General features: G+C 43.1%; 1 protein-coding gene and 1 long non-coding RNA gene across 2 annotated transcripts in view; one reads left to right on the forward strand and one right to left on the reverse strand.

Moving 5' to 3' along the window:
* The window catches only part of LOC309532073, a 346,799-nt gene that overhangs the window by 89,553 nt on the left and 234,088 nt on the right, over positions 1–23,158 (reverse strand). The gene's annotated exons all lie outside the window — the stretch shown is intronic.
* The window catches only part of LOC309531973 (vertebrate ancient opsin-like), a 128,928-nt gene continuing 111,207 nt past the window's right edge, over positions 5,438–23,158 (forward strand). The window contains exon 1 of the mRNA XM_082221884.1: positions 5,438–6,200. Within this exon, the coding sequence (XP_082078010.1) occupies positions 5,822–6,200 (379 nt within the window). The 5' untranslated portion in view covers positions 5,438–5,821. The remainder of the gene's footprint in view (positions 6,201–23,158) is intronic.

Below are 23,158 nucleotides of genomic sequence, written 5' to 3' on the forward strand. Positions count from 1 at the left end.
TATTTAGCCACCTGGTTTGCCCTATGACAGCCTTCCCTAAGCAGGTACTGTACATTGGCTTTTGGACTACAGCTTTCATCAGTATCAACCTCTGCAGGGCATCAGGTTGGGAAAGGCTGACCTAAACTCAGGTACGCTGTGGAAACTCTTGAAGCCTTCCAAATCTGTGAACAATGTTTACGATCTGAAGCTTCTCACACTGGTGAAAAATTTACTAGCGGTGGGAAATGTTTCCTGCTTCTATTATTGATTTGTTGATGACACATGCACAGGTTATGTGGAATGCATTGAAGAATGCTCTCTCTTTCTCTTTTCATAGATGTCCACCCCCCCATCTTTCCTTCTCACACCATAAACCAAAAGAAAGAGAGGTGGCTTTTCCCCAGAGATGCTATCAAATCAATGACTCTAAACCTAGTCCTGATTTTTTTAAAGAAAACCTGGCCTACAGGCTTTTCTTTTGCAATGGTAGGGGACTACACTATTGATTCCAGCACACTTCATTTCCTTATTCCACATGGAACTTCTATATATGAACTTCTTGCACTGGTTGAAAAAGATTGCTTCTCTTCCATTAAAGGTAAAGGGACCCCTGGCCGTTAAGTCCAGTCGTGAACGACTCTGGGGTTGCAGCACTCACCTTGTTTTACAGGCCGAGGGAGCTGGTGTTTGTCCACTCCGCAGACAGTTTTTCTGGGTCATGTGGCCAACATGACTAAGCCGCTTCTGGCGCTTAGGTACAGCATAAACATATATTTGTGGGATTAGTGTAAAGATATAGGTCAGAGGTGAACTTTTCTGCAGCGTGAGGGTTGCAGTCTAAGGGCCACCTATCAGTGGTGTGTGTGGCCGGAAAGGAGGGGCTGGCGCAGGGCCAGTGATGGATATGGTGAGAGAATCCCAAGGGCCAGATGTCTGGACAGCTGCATTTGACTTTCGTACTTGAGGTTCCCCATCCCTCCTAAAGACAGAGTGAAACAATGCATCTCTGCTAGATGTGGCAAGGAACTCATTGAAAGACCCCAAAGGATCATTAGATATCTTATTGGCTTTCTCTATGTGTTTGGTGGAAACTGCAAGGGAAGGCAGCATATAATCAAACTCTAGTATGGCTCAAGTGGAGGTACAGAGTGATTTTGACACTGCTGTTATTTCCAAATCTACTCTGGGAGCTATTGAAGTTCCACACCATACTATCAGGACCTCCTTGACCTTGTTTGTCAGCTATACATTCCTGCCATTTTGATATGGTCTAACTTTGTTTTTCCAGAAACGTAAGGAAGTCCATGCACCACTTAAGTATTATTTAACTGGCATGTGACAGCAAATTCCGAAGCTATTTTCACGGCATGGAAAATTGCTAATCATGGGTCAAAAGCGTTATTGGATGGCTGGTATGTAGCTAGGATCACTTTAGCCTGAATTAAGCAACCCCATGCTTTATATGATGTTCACCTTGCTGCTAGTATACAATGAAATGAAAGGAACCAAATTATGATGAGCACTTCATGAAACGAGGCTATCATGTAATAATTGCCATAATCACACAGATAATAAATCTACGCTAGCCATTCCAAGAAACTCCATTTGGTAGGCTTATGCAAATTGCTTTTTGATGAATGAAAGAAAAGGTTATAGTAAACAATGTCTAATATTTTTTATCAGGTCTAGTATATGGTCTTGACTCCACCCATGCGGCCAAATCCATACTGACTCCCCTTCTGTTTTAAGAACAGCAGAAGAGCCTGCTGGATGAGACCAATGGCCCATCTAGACCAGCATCCTTTTCTTACTGTGACCAGCCAGATGCCTGTAGGAAACCCATAAGAAGGACTTGAGCACAACGACACTCCCCCTTGTGGTTTTCTGGAACTTGTATCCACAAGCATTGCAAAGCTCTCTTTCTCTTTGGCAATCACTCGTAGCAGAGTAAGATTGTCTTTCATAAACATGGTTTTAACAATGAGTCCAAAAGTGACTGTGGAGGCCAATTCGGGATCCACACATCCTTCCACAGTGGGGACATTGGGTTCTGGGTGGGAGTTGATCACGGTGTGGATTTGCCAAGCATGCCTTCCACTTAGCATGTTTCTCCCTTTCGTCCTGAGTTTGAGTGTCTTCAAAGCCCATGAGACCTTTGGTAAAGGCTGGAGCACTCGCAGGCCAGTGTTTCCCAGTTGTCAGTGTTTATACTACATTTTTTAAAGATTTGCCTTGAGACAGTCTTTAAACCTCTTTTGTTGACCACCAGCATTATGCTTTCCATTTTTAAGTTTGGAATAGAGTAGTTGCTTTGGAAGACAATCATCAGGCATCCACACAACATGACCGGTCCAACAAAGTTGATGTTGAAGAATCATTGCTTCAACACTGGTGATCTTTGCTTCTTCCAGTACACTGATATTAGTTCGCCTGTCTTCCCAAGTGATGTGTAAAATTTTTCGGAGACACCGTTGATGGAATCTTTCAAGCAGTTGGAGATGGCGTTTATAAGTGGTCCATGTTGCACAAGCATATCGTAAGGTTGGTAGTACAATAGCTTTGTAAGCAAGCATTTTGGTTTCCTTGCAAATGTCCCGGTCCTCAAACACTCTGCACTTCAATCGATACTGAAAGCTTATCTCTAACTTGTTTTTGCAGAATTGTGAGAGGACCTCAGCAGCTACGGGGGAGTTGCGGTTAAGGAGATGTTCTTTCCAGCACAGTGTAATAGCTTATCTTTTAGAAGTGTGATACCGTCTGCTGAGCGTAGGGGGCATATGCTATGATTTATTGGCCCATAGATGGCCTTTGTGGCTTTAAAAAAGCTCTGTGCACCATGAGTGCAGAGCACAGCCATCATGGCTAGTAGCCTTCATAGTTCATTTCCTTTTACAGCCCCCTTGCCTTTTTGTTTCTCTGCTATCACATGTATTCTTTGCACAGGGAAAAGTGTTACACTGAGAAATGCATGCATTTATTTAGACTGCTCCCATATTGGCTGAGTTTTCCAGGGCTGGCAGTCTGGATTAATCTTTTTTTAAATAACAGTGATCAAACTATATGGAAATGAGCAAGATAGAAATGAGCACCCCATGGCTTGTTTTTATAGTGTTGTTTTTCAAAAGTCTACCCTATGATTTGTTATCTAAAGGAGATAAGGAACAACACTGAATGTTATTAAATCTTGAATGCAGAGGGACCCCACTGAGTAATCCAGCACATTTATTTTTCAGAATAGCTTTTGGTGACACCCGAAAACATTGAAAAATCAGGTTTTGGGGTAACTAAATTCCCTAAGCTGCTTTCTGTCTGATCTGCCTTCTCTACTCATGTGGGCTGAATCTTGACTTGAAATTCATTCATTCCCCTCACCACCCACTAAGCTTTCAGGGAAATGCTGTGTGTGTGGGAAACACCTTTGGGTACTTTCACAATTTTCTTGGAAAACTTGAGGGTGGAGGATATCAAACAGAGTTTCCTTACTTCGCTGCAGATTTCACCACCCCTTTCCCGATCTGCCCCCCTCAACCCTTTTCCTTGAGAAGGGGAAAGGGATAGCTGGCTGCAAGGGGACTCTTTGGGAGACAGAAGAGTGCTTAGCAACCTCTCTTTAACTGGAAATGCTGATCCACAGCTTGTCTTGCTCTGCTCTTGCTGACTCGCTACATAAAAGCTGAGACTATTCTGCTGATTAACCGTCTGTTGTCTTCTGGCTTTCATGGGATTCTTGCTCTGGTTTATTGGTTGCTGCATTGGCTGTTGCAGATTTATTTATGTGGTGTAAGATGCTTGGCCCCAGAGAGGCAAAAGGTGGGATTTATGTTCATTTTATTCAGACCTGGTCTTGGCAAACTATGGGGATTTATTGCTCGGTTCATCAAGACCCCAGGGTTGTGCTAGTGCACAGAATTGACAACTGACCATCAACTTATGTAACTGGAAACACACAGTTCTGCATGTTCCCATCAGCTAAAATAGCCTGGGTGAGTAAGTGGAGGCTGCTCCCTTCTGCCTCTCATAGGAGTGGGAATGGAATGGCAAAAGTGTGAGAGTGGGTAGGTGAAAAAGAGGACAGGGCTCCTTCACCTCTTAAAAGCTGTGCAGATGGTGGAATTGCACCACTGAACTAAGTGGAGTTTACTCCTCAGAAATTATGCACTGGATTGCAGTCACTGCTGACCAGGGATGTGAACCTAGGTCTCCTCAACCCAATTCCAAACATGTTAACCATTATACCTTCTTTGTCAGGATTAGGAAGCCTCCAGTTTAAATCTTGCCTCTGTAAATTCACTGGATGGATTTGGGTGTCAAATGCTCCATTCCCATCTAGAATGTGGTGGGTTAAAAAACGCCAGCCCACCTCATAGATCTGTTATTAACTTCAAGAAAATACAGAGAAAGTTATGGGAACATACTCAAAAGCTGCCCATAACAGTTAACTGATTCCATCATTATATATTTCATTACAAAATAAATTTCACTAATTTTAAAACTTAGGTACAAAGCAATTTGCAAAGGGACAGGTATTTCAATTATTTTGCAGGGTGGGAATCCATCCTTGTTGCAAAGACTTTGCATCCCACTGTGCATGCCACGGAAAGTAATCCTGCTTAGGGGAGCAACACCTGCACTTGGGTACACGGGTGAATGTGGATGTCCATCCTCTGAACTGCATTAATATCAATGGAGCACATGTTTGGATGTGCATCCCAGAACCATCCCGGTTGTGTTTACAAGCAGAATACAGCACCAACAGAGTGGAAGAATGAGGAATAAAAGGAACAACAAATATCCAGAAGAGAAGGGATGATCTTTTCTTATTTTTGCAACCCCACAAAATGACAACTCTTGCAGCTGCAAGTTGTGCAGTTCTGGCATAGAAAGCACTGCTAAGTCCCAAATAAAATCAAGGTATACGTAATAGAAATGTTTAATTCTAGCAGAATTGTGTCCGAGGTTCATTTAAAAGTGTACCAACAAGAACTAAAAGCTCATTTGTGTGTGTGTGTGTGTGTGTGTGGAGACATTGTATTTATCTGCTTCTACCAGGGAGCATAATTTGATTTAGAAATGCATCAAGTGTCCTGGAGTATAGGATTGTAAACTATTTCCCAAAGTTAAAAACAAAAGCATAAGAACACAAGTTCCCTGTCTTTTTGTGTGTGTCATTATAGAATTATGAGGGGGTGGGGAGACCTATAGATTTCATTTGACACATAAATCCTAAAGCACCCGGACCTTTCTCATCCCCAGATGGAACCATTTACAGAATTCTGTAGCCTTGCTTGAAACTTCAGTGATCTGAGGAGCTGTCACAACCTGAGAAGTGCTGAAAGAGAAAAGAAGGCAGCCTCTCAATCAGACACATGTAACTGATCACCAGGGGGTTAAAATAGACCCCTCCTCCATTCTTTCACCTTGTCATTATATATTGCTCTTCCGCCGATATTAGAACCAGTCCCTTGTATGTATGTTTCCCTGACCTACATTTTATTTTTCAGGTTGCAACGTTTAACGTTGGGGATTCGGTACGGTGCCTCAGACAATGAGTGAAGCAAGCAGAAACAAGCGGTCTCCGCTTGGCCACATGGTGGAGCATCGCTGAAAGAAATCCTGGTACATTTTAACTCATTGATGTTACCGTTCACCGAATTTGAAAACATTACGAGAAAGAAAGAAAAGAAAGAAAAAAGATGTAACACAGTGAAGGCTTCTCTATCTTCTTTTAAGGGTCTTGTGTATGTGTATATATCTGTGTCTGCTTAAGAGAATTTTCCTCTGCTGATCCTGCAATGCTTAGCCAGGCAGCTGAAGGAGATCTGGAAGGAGCCTTACTGAGATGACTGTGCCGAGCATCAGCTCCAGTTGCAGTGGTGTTAACAGTGTCTGGTGCAGCAGTAACGGCGGCGGCGGCAGCAGCAACAACCACAGATATGGCCAAGAGCATCATCTGAGTCCCACTGGCCACCTAGTCACAGCCATCTGCCTTGGCATCATTGGGATTCTGGGTTTCCTAAATAATCTCCTGGTCCTGGTACTTTTCTGCCGAAACAAAGTGCTGCGGTCTCCGATTAACTTGCTGCTGATGAACATTTCAGTGAGTGACCTGATGGTGTGCATTGTGGGTACCCCTTTCAGCTTTGCGGCCAGCACTCAGGGAAGATGGCTCATAGGGCCAGCTGGCTGCGTGTGGTATGGCTTTGCCAACACCTTGTTTGGTAAGTACCACTTTGTTGTCCTGCACCTGTCTAGGAGCATGCTTCCTTCACTTCTTCTCTGTGGCTTGGACCCAGTCAGGGGCTTGCCTACTGAGCAGATCCCATCTATTGCCTGCTAACTCAGTGTGCATTTTCTTTAGAAAGCTTTGCATCATCTCAGAAGGAGGTTCAGTGCAGCTTAGGTCTCTAGATGCTGCCTTACAGCCTCTTTGAGGTACTAACAACAAACTAGATCATAAAGACCAGAGTTGGTAAAGGGCTTGTGGTGGTGCTGGTTGGAGGAAATGAAGTTCTGTAAGTGTGGAGGACTCTGTGTTTGAAGGAACACAGTTGAGGGACACCTTATTCCCTTTATTTACAAGTTAAGTGCATTATTTGGTTGAGAGGTGATGTGTGTGTGTGCGTGCGCACGTGTGAGTGAGAGAGTGAGTGAGAGAGAGTGAGAGAGTGCACACACAAGTGCATAGAAGTACCAGAAATCCTATAGACCCCAACCTGATACCCTTCAGATGTTTTGGACTACAACTTCCACCAGTCCCAGCCAGCATAGTCAATAGCCTGGAATGATGGGAGTTGCAGTCCAAAACTTTGGGAAGGCACTAGGATGGGGAAGAGTGCTTTAGATTAAACATGCAAAGGACTCTGGTGATGATGGAGTGTAGATAACATAGTCAAAAGTATATGCTGAGAGCAAAAACAAGGATTGCCTATCTATCTATCTATCTATTTATCTATCTATCTATCATCTATCTATCTATCTATCTATCTATCTATCTATCTATCTATCTATCATCTATCTATCTATCTATCTATCATCTATCTATCTATCTATCTATCTATCTATATCTATCTATATCTATCTATCATCTATCTATCTGTCTGACTATCATCTATCTATCTATCTATCTATCTATCATCTATCTATCTATCTATATCTATCTATCTGTCTATCATCTATCTATCTATCATCTATCTATCTGTCTGTCTATCATCTATCTATCTATCTATCTATCTATCTATCTATCTATCTATCTATCATCTAGTTATCTTGTTATCTAGCTATCTAGCTATTATTTATCTACCTATAAAGCAATGAAAGTTTTTGGAACTACGTTTGGAACTAGGTGAAAACAGGACTAGGTTGAATATCTGGGGCTACAAAGGGAACAGTAAAAAGGTAATGGAGCTGTATTCCTGCATTGACAAGTCTGCAGCTGTGCTTTTGTTTCAGTAAGGGAGCCCTGGGATTTGTGATTAGCTATAGTATTGTGAGTGGAAGACAGAAGTGCCTGGCATGCTCTGGTCCATGTGGTCACGAAGAGTCAGACACGACTAAATGACTAAACAACAACAACATAGTATTGTGAGTATAGGATGAAGGGGGCTTTAGACTATTATGGTAGGTGGGGAATGACAGCATGACTCTCTGATAGTCTGCCCCTATTAACTTGCTTCTGAGTAGACATGCATAGAATTGCATAGAATCTCAGTTATATTGTAGCAAAGTTTAGCATTTGGGGGCTTGAGTATATGTCTAAAGAGCTGAAGGATGCAAATACAGTGGTACCTCGTGTTATGTACCGTCCCCCTTATAAATGCTTCGGGTTACGTGCTCCGCTAACCCGGAAGTAGATGCCCCTTGTTGTGAACTTTGCCCCGGGATGTGAATGGAAGTCGCGCCCTGGTGGCGTGGCAGCAGCGGGAGGCGCCATTAGCGAAACTGCGCCTCATGTTACGAGCGGCTTCCGGTTATGAACGGACCTCTGGAACGGATAAAGTACGTAACACAAGGTACCACTGTGTGGTTATGTATTTTGGTGTAGGATTGCAGCCTTAATAACTTCAGTTTGGGTCCCCTGTGAAGTGTTTAAGAGCAATGTAGTGTTTTGGTTTGCGCTTTTGCCATATTTGTTCATTTTATCCGCCCTTCTGTGGTTTGCTATTTTCTCATGCTACTGATCTCCTTGTCTTCATTTTATGTCTAAAACTCAATGCAAAAATTCAGTTCCATTGGTTATACTCAAGGGAGTGATCATGGTTCCACATCATAATTAATACCCATAACTTCCAGCATGGAATCACTTGATGCTTCCAACCAGCTCCAATACAAAAATTAAAAACCTGCTAATAGTCACATTTATATTGCTCTGTACAGTGTACAAAGCTTATCACCCAGCTCAGTATTATTATCCCTATAATGGATAGTGGTGGTGGTTGAGACAGCAAGAAAATGGCTTTCATTTCATTAGAGGTAGTGTGGTGTAGTGGTTAAGAGTGGTAGACTCGTAATCTGGTGAACCGGGTTTGCGTCTCCGCTCCTCCACATGCAGCTGCTGGGTGACCTTGGGTTAGTCACACTTCTCTGAAGTCTCTCAGCCCCACTCACCTCACAGAATGTTTGTTGTGGGGGAGGAAGGGAAAGGAGAATGTTAGCCACTTTGAGACTCCTTCGGGTAGTGATAAAGTGGGATATCAAATCCAAACTACTACTACTACTACTACTACTACTACTACTACTACTACTACTACTCTTCTTCTTCTTCTTCTTCTTCTTCTTCTTCTTCTTCTTCTTCTTCTTCTTCTTCATGAAACTAGCCAGTGTGTTCAGGACAGAGATAGGTTTTGAACCAGTGTTCTTTAGCTTATTGCTCTCTCTTAAAAACCACATTGCACTCTTTCTCTCACATATACAGTTTGTGCTTCAGCATCAAGAGCAAAGCCACTGTCAGAGACAGGATATCACTGCTGCTGAGTGAGGGTGGTTATGAAACAACAACACTAAATGTACACTTTGAAAAGACATCTGAGGTTTCTTCTCCTTTGCATATGTCATGTTTTCATGGAGAAACTGCTTGGCCTAGAAATTTCAAACTTTCCCTAGGTATCATTGAGAAAGCTTTTGACGACCTCTCCTTCTTGCCCGTATTTCAGATGTGGTCTTATGCTTCTTTTGCAAGTTACTTTGTAAAGAGTCTGGTGCAGAGTTGGTGGCCCTGAAGGTTTTGCTGCTGTTCTCCTTTAAGTGTGGCTCTGTGCGCTATGTCTCAGTTGTGCCTATCAACAATGCATTCTGGCTGGATTTCAGTTGAAAGTGTACGAGCCCTGATGGATCAGACCCCAATTTCTATCTAGTCCAGCATCTTGTTTCCCATAGTAACCAGCCAGAAACGTGCAAGCAAGCAGGAGATGAGGGCAACAGCCTGCCCTGCTATTGTTCCCTGCAACTGGAATTTAGAGATATGCTGCCTCATTTCTGATGCTGGATGTAATAGCATAGCAGACACTGGTAGCGTTATTCTCCATGCATTTGTTGAAACATCCTTCAAAGCCATTTTAGCTAGTGGAGCAAATTCCATAATTTAACTACACACTGTGTGAAGAAATATCTCCTCTGGCTTGTCTTTCATTCAGCTTCATTGGTTGACCATAGGTCCCAGACACCTCTCTAATGTCCTCCCATTACTCATTATTCAAGCAGCATCTATCAAAATTCTGTGTTTTGCTCAAGTATTAAAAGCACAGGAGCTCTGCCTCTTTTGTATGTGGCCACCCTAAGTGTTATTTCAGATCAGGGCTCCCCCTCCCCAGCTGGAGCTCACCAGAGCTCAGCTCTGGCACCTCTCAGGTGGGTGCCATTGCCATTTCAAGAAAACAAGGGAGAAGTTCATGGTGAGCTCTGGCGCCTCTTTTTCTAGAAAAAAAGCACTGCTTCAGATCCTTTGATCCTTGTTATTGTCATTTTCCCCGCTTTTCCCCACTCTTCAATATCCTTTCTGAGATGTGGCAACCCAAAATGTAAACATTATTCCAAGTGAGGCAATAAATATCTCTATCATTATGGCATCTATAGCCCACTCCTCCTTCAAGGAGCTCAAGATGGCAGAGATGGCTCCTCCATCTCACACATACTTTGTTCTCATACCAAGCTTCTGAGGTAGGTTAGGCAAGAGAGAGAGTCTGCTCCCAAGAGCACCCCATAAGTTTCATGGCTATGTGGGGATTTGAATCAAACACTCTAACCATGATGCCTCTTTCCCTCTTTTTAACTCTATCCAAGTTGGTGGGCATAACTGCTTCCTGTGGCAGTGAGTTCCATAGTTTCATTATGTTGAAACACTTTCTTTTGTCTGTGCTGAATCTTCCAACATTCAGCTTCTCAGGATGCCCATGAGCTCTAGTCTTATGAGAGGAGAAAACTTTTACTAAACCCACTTTCTCCATGCCATACATAGTTTTTATAAACTTTTGCAATTCTGCCTCTTATTCACTTTTCCTGTAAACTAAAAGTCCCAGACGTTGCAACCTTTCTTCATAGAGGAAATCCATCCATACATCCCCTTAACTATTTGCGCTGCTGTTTTCTGAACCTTTTCCTACTCTACAATATCCTTTTTCAGGTGAGGTGACCAGAAGTGTGCACAGTATTCCAAATACAGTCACATCATAGATTCATATAACAGTATTTTGATATTAGCAGTTTTATTTTCAGTGCCTTACCTAATGATCCCTAGCATGTCCTTTGCCTTTCTCACAGCTGCTGCAAATTGGGTTGATGTTTTTATCAAGCTATCCACTATGACCCCAAGGTCTGTTGCTATCAGTTCAGTCCCAATGAGCGTATATGTGAAATTAATACTTTTTTGTCCAGGCAGGCACTTTACACTTTCTTACATTGAATTGCATTTGCTGTTTATTCCTAATTTCTGCTTCTTGCTGTTTAACCAATGCCTGATCCAGGAGAGTACCCCTCCTCTTATTCCATGACTGCTAAGCTTAATCAGGAAACTTCTAAGGCACAGTCATTTGGGTAGCTAGAGATTTTATCTCTTGGTTGTTACCGGGGCACTTAAGGAGCCAATCTTTGTGAGGATAGCTGAAGTCACTCGTAACTGCAACATTCCCTCTTTTGAATGCTTCATTCATTTCATCCTTCATCTCAATATCTCCCTAGGCATTTTGATCAGGCAGGTGATAGCACACCCACAGTGCTAACTTAAACACCCACTGGTCCCACCCTGGCTCTCTGGCAGTTGTCTGTCTGCAGTCCTGGGAGCAGATTAAGAAAATGCATAAGCATCTTTTGAGAAGAAGAGTGAGGTGTGCCTCCAAGTTTTATCCAGAAAAAAGCAATATCTTTGCACATCTGTAAGGTCAAAGTTTAACACTGATCTAGATGAACAAGGATGATTCCCCCATTTTCTTCTTTTGAAGCAGAGAACAAGTAGAGGTGGCCATTGCAATCCCAACTCTCCAAGCATTGGGAAGTAAATTACAACCAGGGTGGTGTTTTTTCTTTCTTTTTCTTCTTCTTGTCTGTGCAGACAGACTTTCATTTATTGGGATTTTTCTGTGAATCATGATTTCTACCCACCTTGTTTTCAGCTGTTAAAAATAGGCATCATTTCCTCTTCACCAATATATTTTATTAATATTCCCTCTGTTTCTGGGCGCTCATCCTTAGGATGTGACAATATATTTCCTTTTATCAAATCAGCAGCAGAGCATGGTGGAGAGAGACTGCTGTTCTCTTTCTAACACCTTTCCATGCTTCTGATGCTATCCAGACTGGCTTCACCAGAGCATGCTCCTATCCTCCCGGGTGCTCTGATTTCTGACCTAATCAAATGTTTTCAGTACGTACACATTCTTATTTTGTTTCTGTTTTCAAAATACACTTCAAAACGAACCTCCTTCAAAAAGGCTTTTATACACAGTTTCTGCACCAGGCAAAGATCTGCTTCCTGCTTGCCTCTCATTAGTTTCTTTGTTAGGAATCCAGGTTGTATTTTAGTATTTGACATTTAACCTTGATACCTTAGAAAGGAGCTAATGAGAGGCAAGTGAGAGGCAGGTCCCTGACTGCTGCTGGAATATTTCCAAGCAATTTAGGAAACGCTGCTATCCATGGTTAGTGTGTGTAGGTTTTTCATACTAGCACATTTCAGTGGCTGGAGTGGACTTCTTCAAACTTTTCATGCTCCATCCATATTAAATAACTTTCAATGTAAGGGAAAGCTGCAAAACACTTGGCATACACCAGCATGGTGTAGTGGTTAGTGTGTCAGACTAGGACCTGATAGAACAGGGTTCAAATCCTCACTCGACCATAAAACTCACTGGGTGGCCTAGGGCCAGTTACTGCCTCTCAGCCTAACCTACCTCACAGGGTTGCTGTGAAGAGAAAATGAAGAAAGGGAGAACCATATACAATCCTCAGATGAAAAGATGGTGTATAAATGAAATGACTAAATAATAAAAATTTGTTGAATGGAAGAAAGTTAAGCTGCCAATAATAATAATAATAATAATAATAATAATAATAATAATTTATTATTTATACCCCGCCCATCTGGCTGGGCCTCCCCAGCCACTCTGGGCGGCTTCCATAAAAACCAAAAATACAATAAAATATCACACGTTAAAAACTTCCCTGAACAGGGCTGCCTTAAGATGTCTCCTGAATGTCAGGTAGTTGTTTATCGCTTTGACATCTGCTGGAAGGGCGTTCCACAGGGCGGGCGCCACTACCGAGAAGGCCCTCTGCCTGGTTCCCTGTAGCTTTGCTTCTCGCAATGAGGGAACCGCCAGAAGGCCCTCGGCGCTGGACCTCAGCGTCCAGGCAGAATGATGGGGGTGGCTCATATTTCAATCCAAAGCATGTTGACTCAGGAGGAGTAAAAAGGTAAAGGTAAAGGACCCCTGACAGTTAAGTCCAGTCACGGACGACTCTAGGGTTGTGGCTCTCATCTCGCTTTACTGACCGAGGGAGCTGGCGTTTGTCCGCAGACAGTTTTTCTGGGTTATGTGGCCAGCATGACTAAGCCGCTTCTGGTGCAACAGAACACCGAAACCAGAGCAGTGCATGGAAACACCATTTACCTCCCCGCCAGAGCAGTATCTATTTATCTACTTGCACTTTGATGTGCTTTTGAACTGCTAGGTGGGCAGGAGCTGGGACTGAGCAACGGGAGCTCACCCTGTCATGGGGATTCGAACCGCCGACCTTCCAATCGGCAAGCCTACTAAATAGGTCCCACTAAATTCAGTAGGACTTGCTGTCTTGTAGGGATGGATTTTTTGGGATCATAGCCTCAAAAACAGCAGCTGAGACAATATATGGCTGCTTTCACCAGCTTGGTCCCCTTCAGATATTTTCAATTACAATGCTCATCAGTCCCAGCTAGCACAGCCAATGGCCAAAACATCTTGAGGGCATCAGGCTACGGAAGGATGACCTAATCAAAGCTCCATTGACTGCAGTGACTCTGAGGAAGTGTTTGAGGGATCATCCCCTCTGTTTTGAATGCCTGTGTGTGACTTGGAACCCATCAAGCTGAACCCCCATCATTCTGAAGTCTAGCTCTGAGGGCCTTCTGGTGGTTCCCTTACTGAGAGAAGTGAGGTTACAGGGAACCAGACAGAGGACCTTTTCAGTAGTGGCTCCCGCCCTGTGGAAGGCCCTCCCATCAGATGTCAAGGGAATAAATAACTACCTGACTTTTAGAAGACATCTGAAGGCAGCCCTGTTTAGGGAAGTTTTTAACGTTTGATGTGTTATTGAATTTTTAATATTTTGTTGAAAGCTGCCCAGAGTGGCTGGTGTGTGTATAAAATTATTATTTTATATTATATTATTACAATTTGCATCCCACAGAATTCAAATTGTAATACAATAAAATACAAGGGATGAAATAAGAAATACAAATACAATTAAAAATCAGTATGAATATTCAATGCAGACATGCTGCAGACCACCTGAATAAAGCTCATGGTCCACAGACCACAGTTTGGGAACCCCTGCCCTATGAAACAACTTTGAACTCAATGGGACTTACTTCTGAGCAGCCATGAATAGGCTCTCACTGTACGGCTTCATTTGCACACAGATGTAGCTGAATGTTCACCATCATATCTGAGCTCCTGGCAGACAACAGTTTTCTCAAAGCTGCTCAGAAACATTTCTGTTCTGAAAGTTAACCTCTGCACCTGACAGAGACACCGATGAGAAGCAACTGAGAGGCAAACTCTTGCCTAATGTGGAAATGTTGCATGGCAAGTGTTTTGTAGACATGTGGATAATTGAGGGAAACTTTTTTTTTTAACAGCACATTGCAAGCATGGAAACAATAATAATAGAGCAGGTGACAACTTGGAGGGAGATTTTGACTAACATGTCATGTATTTTGTGCATTTCATTGCACATTGCCTCTAGCACTTATATAGCATAGTAGCAATATATAGATATTAAAAAGAAACAAACTGTTTGCAATGTCACATTGGAGGAATCCAGAGGTGCTCCAAAACAGGGAACTGATGCACAAATATATGTCTTACAGTTCTTAGATCTTATGACCAGTCACTGTGAGGACCTGAGGGTAACTGCCATGACAGCTAGAGACAAGCTCTTCCCATGATCCAACAAATCCAGTGATCATCACATACCCTTGGTCCTCTTGGTCCTCCCAGTGTGCCAAAACTTTTGCTTCTCCATTTGTTGGGTGGATAATGATGCTTAGGAGCTGTGGAACAATGCTCTAGCATCCATCCCCCCCTGACCTTTTGCTCCTCTTGGAGTCCTTCAAAGAAGAAATGGGACTTTGTTGATCTTATTTCAGTGGGACTTGCTCCCAAGAAAGTGCAAGGATTGCAGCTTTTGTTATATATTTTGTGGCCTTTTTTGCACCAGTGAACAAGAGTGTAAGTCATTGCACCTTAACCTTGAATCGCAGCTGTTTCTTGCACACATACTTCTAAATGAACTGCATTATCAAAATTGCAATTTGAAAGAGCAAAGCTTTTGAATCTTGACCTGTCAGTAATGTCTGCGTCATACCAGACAACCTCTCAGAATCAAGATGAACATGTTATAGATGACAAGGCCAGCATAGGCCAGTTTTTATGAAAATTGTATTTCCTCTTTTTATTGTGGGTCTGTTGACTACAATAAATTAATAATGATGTTTGCCATTTCTAAAAATTATTAATTACCATTTATCTACACCCTTTGCAACATATGACCTGCCATTTTACTGACAGAACCTTTTTTTAAAAGAAAAAGAAAATTTCCTTTGCAGGTCTTTTTAAAGCCTAAACAGTATATAGACAAAGCAATTTTGTTTAGTGAATGCCAGCAGCTCTCACAGAATTTCAGTACGGACGTGAAACAGTTATTTCTCCCCCTTCAAAAAAGTGGCATTTGAATCAGATGATCAAATAAGCCATTATTATTGACAGCCTAGTTGCATGGTGTACTCTTAGAGATTGACAGCTTGCTTAGTCAGATTTAGCAACATATTTAGCAGAATAATGTCTTTAGAGTGAGTTTTCTTTTGTAGCAGCCGTGCATGTTTTCATACATGTTGCACTTTTTCATATGTGAAAGCAAAATGACCCTTTCCAAAAGAGAGAGAGAGAGAGAGAGAGAGAGAGAGAGAGAGAGAGATATGTATGTATATAGTTATACATATTTATGTGGGTTAAACCACTGAGCCTAGGGCTTGCTGATCAGAAGGTCAGTGGTTGAAATCCCCGTGATGGGGTGAGCTCCCATTGCTTGGTCCCTGCTCCTGCCAACATAGCCATTCGAAAGCACATCAAAGTGCAAGTAGATAAATAGGTACCGCTCCGGTGGGAAGGTAAACAGCGTTTCTGTGCACTGTTCTGGTTTGCCAGAAGCGGCTTAGTCATGCTGGCCACATGACCTGGAAGCTGTACGCCAGCTCCCTCGGCCAGTAAAGCGAGATGAGCGCCGCAACCCCAGAGTCGTCTGCAACTGAACCTAATGGTCAGGGGTCCCTTTACCTTTACCTAGTACTCCAAAGTTCCCTGTAATCAAGGAGTGGGGAATCTTTTTCAGCATGAACTGCACCTTCCTTTCTGGGAAATGTTACAAGAGCCAAGGGCTGGGGGGGGGGGGGCAGAGGCAAAAGTGAGTGGAGCAACTGCTGTTAAATTTTACCTTTCCATAGTAGCCTGGCTTCTATACATATTTCCAGACCCCCTTTTCCATGCACATAGGAGCCAACTCCCAGGGGCTGAGGGGTCTTGCCCCCCAAAAATATTTACACTCCCCCCCCAAAATGATGGGCATTGCAATTCAAATGGTGTGTGTGTGCCGTGTCATGTGATCGCTTGTGCAGGGCTTTTCTGCCCCCCACTTTTTATTCAAATTGGCACCTCTGTCCACGCAGATAAACAAGATGCATTATCAAAGTCCAAGGGACACATTCCAGCTTGGCGAAAATACCTGAGGTACAAATATTGCCCCCCCCCCGGACCTCTCATGGAGGAGGTTCATGAAGAAGGGCCTCAGCTGATGATTGCAGGATTTGGGTTGGTTCATCTGGGGAGAGGGGGTCCTTGAGCTATTGTGCCTGCAAGTGCAGTCAAGGGACATTCCCTAGACCCTGGGACATTTGATGTTTCCTTTTTGGTTGACACAGAACATCCTAGCTGATAAAGAGGTGTTGGGAAAGCTTGTAAAAAAATCCATAGATTTCTTATCTAGAGATATTATCTGTATACAACCTTCTTTCTCCTTTTCTGCCTTTCTTCCTGGCATCCTGAAAAACAAAAGACAAAGAAGTTCCCGTGATAAGGTTGCTTTGTGTGCCAAAGGCTTTCTACAAAATTCAATAAAGTTAGTAAACAGTCTCTGCCTCCAGCTTACTTTATTGCTATTGAATTGGCTGGGTGTTTTTTTTACAAACTGGCTATTTTAAAAATATTGATGGTAAATCTCCAATAAATCTAGGGGAAGGGGAAGGAGTTAGTCAGTAGATTTCAGGTATTCAGTCCTGCTCAGATCCATTTTGGATTGAACTACACACTCTGGAGTCTGTCCAATTTTGAAATTGCCCCAATGTTCTCTGGAGGCATTGCCTTCATGCCTTTCTTTTTGCAGCTTACTAGTACATGGGAAGCAGTGTGGACGACTCAGACAAATGCCATGGCTACAGCTGTGGTCTTGGATAAGAGGAATATATTGCTAAGAACCATGGGAAATTTAATCAATAGCCTTGTTCCCAGCACTTTTAAATTTTGCTCCAAGCAGCACCTCAGTTCCTGCAACATGAAGGTTAGAAGGGTTTCTAGGAGAGCTGAAACAGGGATTGAGGCTGCTAGTCCTAGGAATAGAATGTCTTCGCCGACTAACAGGGCCAAATCTGCCTCAGACCCAGTCTGGCTCAGTTTTAATCTCATTATTCTGGATAATAATAATAATAATAATAATAATAATAATAATAATAATAATAATTTCTACCTGCCCATCTGGCTGGGTTTCCCCAGCCACTCTGGGACGTTTTCAACAAAATATTAAAAATTCAATAAAACATCAAACATCAAACATTAAAAACTTGCCTAAACAGGGCTGCCTTCAGATGTCTTCTAAAAGTTGGATAGTTGTTTATTTCCTTGACATCTGATGGGAGGGCTTTCCACAGGGCGGGCGCCACTGCCGAGAAGGGAAATTTTCAAGGGAAAATATGGATGAACCAATCACTGTTTGCAACCATAGACTGATAGATGGTGTGAGTGCAAGAATGGTTTTTCATCTGTATTTGAATGAAAGCTATAGGCATGCACACTCATTTTTCTTTGCATCTCCTACCTCAGTAGGATTTGGAAACATCCACATCAATTTTACCAGCATTACGCAAACAACTTCTTACCTTTATCCTGATACTTCCTATGAATAAAGCTGGCCAACTTACATACACATTTGAAGCGGATGCCCATGATACCATGTATGATGCCTGTGATAACTGATGCCTGTTGGTTTCTGCTCTCTTCACTGTGCAGCGAAGTGCTTGTCACAAGACAATGTTTACATTCCACAGTCAGAGCACTGTTGGGTTTTCCCACGGGAATGGGAAGCTGGATGTGACGTACACTGGTTTCCTGTTTCTCTCTCTGTTTTCTCTCGGTGTTTGAGGAGAAGGACGGTGGTTGCTTCTCTGCTCCCGCAGAGGCAAGATGCATGTTTGTAAATTATCTACAATGAACTGAAAATAAAGCAACAAAAAGCATGTGGCACGTACTATTCGTCATTCCGTTGTGCAATAGGACTCTGCTATATCAACATTTTGGTTATGGGCCCAGAAAGACGTAAATCAAACTGAGGATTAAAGACTCCAGCGACCGAGTCGGAATGCCGGCAGAGGTACAGAGGAACGGATCGCGTTATCTGCTCTACGCGTCAAGTTTGATTGATGAAGGTATGTGCTCATGCTGCCCGGAGCAGCCTGGCAGCCTGGCAGCCTGCCAGCTCCTAATTTAGGGTTTTATGGCTGGACTTTGACCTTTTAAAGCCGTTTTGCCGCGAAAGGCAAAGGCTCTAAAGGCACAAGCTCACAGGCTTGGATGGCTGGGAAATCGAAAGTACTTTTACAAGTGCTTTTGGCTGAAGCTGCAGGACTGTGACGCAGCAGAAATGGCTAACGTAAGGCTGGTTGATGCTTTTGGGATTCCTAAGCTCAATAAGAATAACTACACGGAGTGGGTGCTTTATGCAGAGGCAGTTCTGCGGAAAGAAGGTCTGTTTAATGTTATTACAGACAACCCCCCAGCTCCAGTTACAGCTGATTGGAATGCTAAGGATTCCAAAGCACGGGGAACGCTTACGTTGATAGTATCCCCAGAAGAGCTCTGTCTGTTGCGAGGAAAGACCACAGCCAGAGAAATTTGGGACACTTTAAGACAGGCTCACTTGAGGACAGAAGCTGGTTCCTCAATGTACTATTATGCAAAGCTGCATGATATGGCTCTTGCTGAAGGTGGAGATGTGCGTAAACACCTGATGGAGATGCAAAATCTGAGACATGAGTTGCAACAGAGAGGACTCAACTTTCCAGAGGCTGTGTATTCCTTCATGATACTACATTCTTTGGGTCCAAGTTGGGAGTCCGTTGCCACTCAGATTGCTGTTCAAGAAGAAGAAGAAGAAGAGTTTGGATTTGATATCCCGCCTTTCACTCCCCTTCAGGAGTCTCAAAGCGGCTAACATTCTCCTTTCCCTTCCTCCCCCACAACAAACACTCTGTGAGGTGAGTGGGGCTGAGAGACTTCACAGAAGTGTGACTGGCCCAAGGTCACCCAGCAGCTGCATGTGGAGGAGCGGAGACACGAACCCGGTTTCCCAGATTACGTGACTACCGCTCTTAACCACTACACCACACAACCAACTGCTCAACTCACAGTAGCCTTTGTTACTGCCGTGATCCAGAATGAAGCAGATCGCCGGGGTGCTAGCTGCATGGGTAAGGGGGAGTCTTCACAGACGTCATCCCAGAGTGCAGTGGAACCACCAGAGGGCGCCAAAGCTTTGAAGGCAGTGAAATGCTACTCGTGTGGACGTCTAGGCCATATGAAGAGGGAATGCAAATATCCCAAGGCCAAGACAGAGCAGCGCAGCGGAAGTTCAGCGCGTGGAAAAGGCCAAAGCAAAGGCAAAGGTCCGGTGTCCAGGACAACGCAGCACAAGGCAATGGTCTCACGCTTCACTCCAAAGGTTGCAAAGGTCCAGAAGACGTCTAGATCTTTCTTCGTTGTTGATTCAGCAGCTACCCACCACATGTGCAACGATAAGCGACTGTTCGTGTCTTTTACACCGCAGGAAGGTGCGATTCACCAGGCGGATGACCACACGATCCCCAGTCAAGGCTACGGAACTGTTGTTCTTCACAGTTTGGACTTAGAGATACATGATGTACTGTATGTTCCAGATGCCACACACAATCTTCTCAGTGTGATGCAGCTGAATGAACGGAACATTGACGTTTCCTTCAAGAACAAGAAATGCACCATCACAAAGAAAGACGATTATGTATTGCATGCTGAATGTGTTGATCGTTTGTTTGTTTTGTATTATGATGATGTTGTGCAGAATGAGACTTGTTGCATTGCAGGTTCTAACAAAAGTTTGCATGCAGGATGTATTCATGATTTTCATCGAAAATTTGGTCATTTGCATTTTGAGGCGGTTTCTAAAATGCCTGCCTTGGTTGAAGGTATGACTATTAAACCCTGCAGGTACCACATGAAGTGCAAGGCATGCGCAGCAAACAAGGTGAAAATGGCTGCGAAAGGTAAGGTGTCTAGTAGGCAAGCTACAGAACCATACCAGATTGTTCATGCTGATTTAGTTGGTCCACTATCGCCCTCTTTGGGTGGCAATAGGTTCTTCATGGTCCTCATTGATGCATTTTCTAGGTATATTTATGTGTACAATCTCAAGCAGAAATCAGAGGCTTTTCCAAGGTTCAAGGAATTCTGTGCTTGGTTAGAAAATGTGCATGGTAAGAAGATAAAAATTCTTTTCACTGATCGCGGGGGAGAGTTCACTTCTCAGCAGTTTGAAGCTTTTCTGACTGAGAAAGGAATTCAACACGATTTGTCCAGTCCTCACTCGCCATGGCAGAATGGGCTTTGCAAAAGGGCAAATCAAACATTGCTTCAAGGGTTAAAGACCTTGCTGCATGATGCAAATCTTCCAGAGAGTTATTGGGCCGAAGCTCTCTCGTGTTTTCTTTACAGTTACAATCGCAGGTTATCTTCAGCGATTGGTTGTACCCCCTATGAGAAGATGTTTGGCAAGAAACCATACATCAAACACATGAGAATTTTTGGTTCTGACATGTGGATTCACTCTCCACAAAGCTCCAAATTAGGCAAACGTGGATTGCATGGTATCTTTCTAGGTTATCAGAAAGGTTCTTACAGAATAATGATGACTGACTCTAAGACAATTAGGCTCACAAGAAGTGTTGAGTACAATGCCAAGTGGGGGGAGAACGTGGGAATTTTCCAATGTTATCCTGATGACAGTGATGAGACTGAGGATAAGCAACAACAACCCACACCCACTGATGAAGGTTCTGATTCTGAGTCTGAAACTGAATCGGATAAGTCAGAGGATTTCAAGAGTGCGAAAGCCTCTATGCGACCCTCTGAAAGCTCTGATCGGGAATTGGAAGAACCATTGTTCACAATAGGTCACTTTTCTCCTAAGAAGGAAGAGGAGAGTGTTGAAGACCAAAGGCTAATTCGCAGGTCACAAAGAGCCACAAAAGGCAGACCTCCAAAGAGATTTGCTGATGAATATGCTAAGACAGCAGTAGCAGCTGTTAAAAGCTCCAAGAAGGTATTTGAACCTTCAAGTTTCCAAGAAATCCAGGATTTGGATTCTAAGGAAGCTGAGCCATGGTTAAATGCAATGAAGGCTGAGCTTGATTCCTTAGAAAAGAACAAAACATGGGAGCTAGTTCCAGAAGTTCCAGGGATGAAACTGCTTGGAAGCAAATGGGTCTTCAAAGCGAAGACTGATCAAAATGGCAAGATAGTCAGACACAAAGCCAGATTGGTAGCCAGAGGTTTTGCACAGGTACCAGGTGAAGACTATCACGAGACCTACTCACCCACGGTGAGGTATGAGAGCATTAGGCTTATGCTCAAGCTAGCTGCAGAGGAAAATCTACACATTAGTCACCACGATGTGAATACAGCTTTTTTGTACGGATCTCTAGGTGAATCACTTTATATGCTTCCACCTGATGGCGTACAGGTAAAACAGGGATTTGTTTGTGCTCTGAAGAAGTCCCTTTATGGTCTCAAACAAAGTGCACGGTGTTGGCACACAAAACTCACTGAAGCATTGTTTTCTCTAGGTTTTAAGCAAGGGAAAGCTGATCCATGTGTATTTGTCAAAGAGGAGGGGAAAAAGAAGCTGTATTGTTTGTTTTATGTTGATGATATTTTATTCTTTTGGAAAGATGTCACAATGTACAATAATGCCCTAGCTCAACTGAAAGAGCACTTTGACATGAAAGATCTTGGTGAGGTAAACAACTACCTATCTCTGGAAATAGAGAAAGATCAAAGTGGTAACATTCTAGTACACCAGTCACGGAAAATTGCTGATGTGTTAAGCAAACTGAACCTGATGGATGCTAATCCTGTAGACACACCGATGACAACAGGTTATCAGGTAGAAGACACTGAAGAAGCATTTTCTGACACTACACTGTACAGAAGTGTGCTAGGCAAGTTAAACTTCATTGCCAGATGTTCAAGACCTGACATTGCTGTTAGCTGTAATTTGCTAAGCAGACAAGTCAACAATCCTACTGTTAAGGATTGGAAAGCTCTGAAACGCATAGCACGCTATTTGAAAGGCACTATGCATTACAGACTGAGATTTAACAATCAGAAGTCTGGTGGTCTTGAGATTTTTGCAGATGCAAGTTTTGGAAGTGACACTACAGACAGGAAAAGTACGTCTGGAGTTTGCTACATGTACAATCAGGGTCTATTTTATTGGTCATGCAAGAAGTAAACAACAATTAGCTTAAGTACTTGTGAAGCTGAACTGAATGCACTGTCTTATTCACTTAAGGATTGTGAATGGTTGTTACAATTGTGCAAAGACATGAAAATTCCTGTCAAATGTCCAATCCAGGTTTATCAGGACAACAAAGCATGTTTGGCTTTGCTGAATTCGGAAGGTTGTAAGCAAAGCACAAAGCACTTGCAATTAAAGTTGCAACATGCTAGGGAACATATTCAGAAGGGACTCGTAACGGTGTCCTATATGCCAGGTAATGAAATTCCTGCTGATGTATTGTCCAAAATTGTATCAAGGGATCAACACTGTACCTATGTACAGAAGTTGGGTTTGTACTGATATTGTACGAACACGCTGCCCAGTGATGTTCACAGAAAGGGGGAGGATGTTGGTTTCTGCTCTCTTCACTGTGCAGCGAAGTGCTTGTCACAAGACAATGTTTACATTCCACAGTCAGAGCACTGTTGGGTTTTCCCACGGGAATGGGAAGCTGGATGTGACGTACACTGGTTTCCTGTTTCTCTCTCTGTTTTCTCTCGGTGTTTGAGGAGAAGGACGGTGGTTGCTTCTCTGCTCCCGCAGAGGCAAGATGCATGTTTGTAAATTTTCTACAATG

This window comes from Podarcis vaucheri (assembly GCF_965113315.1).
Source record: "Podarcis vaucheri genome assembly, chromosome: 5".
In the NCBI taxonomy this organism is placed as follows: Eukaryota; Metazoa; Chordata; class Lepidosauria; order Squamata; family Lacertidae; genus Podarcis; species Podarcis vaucheri.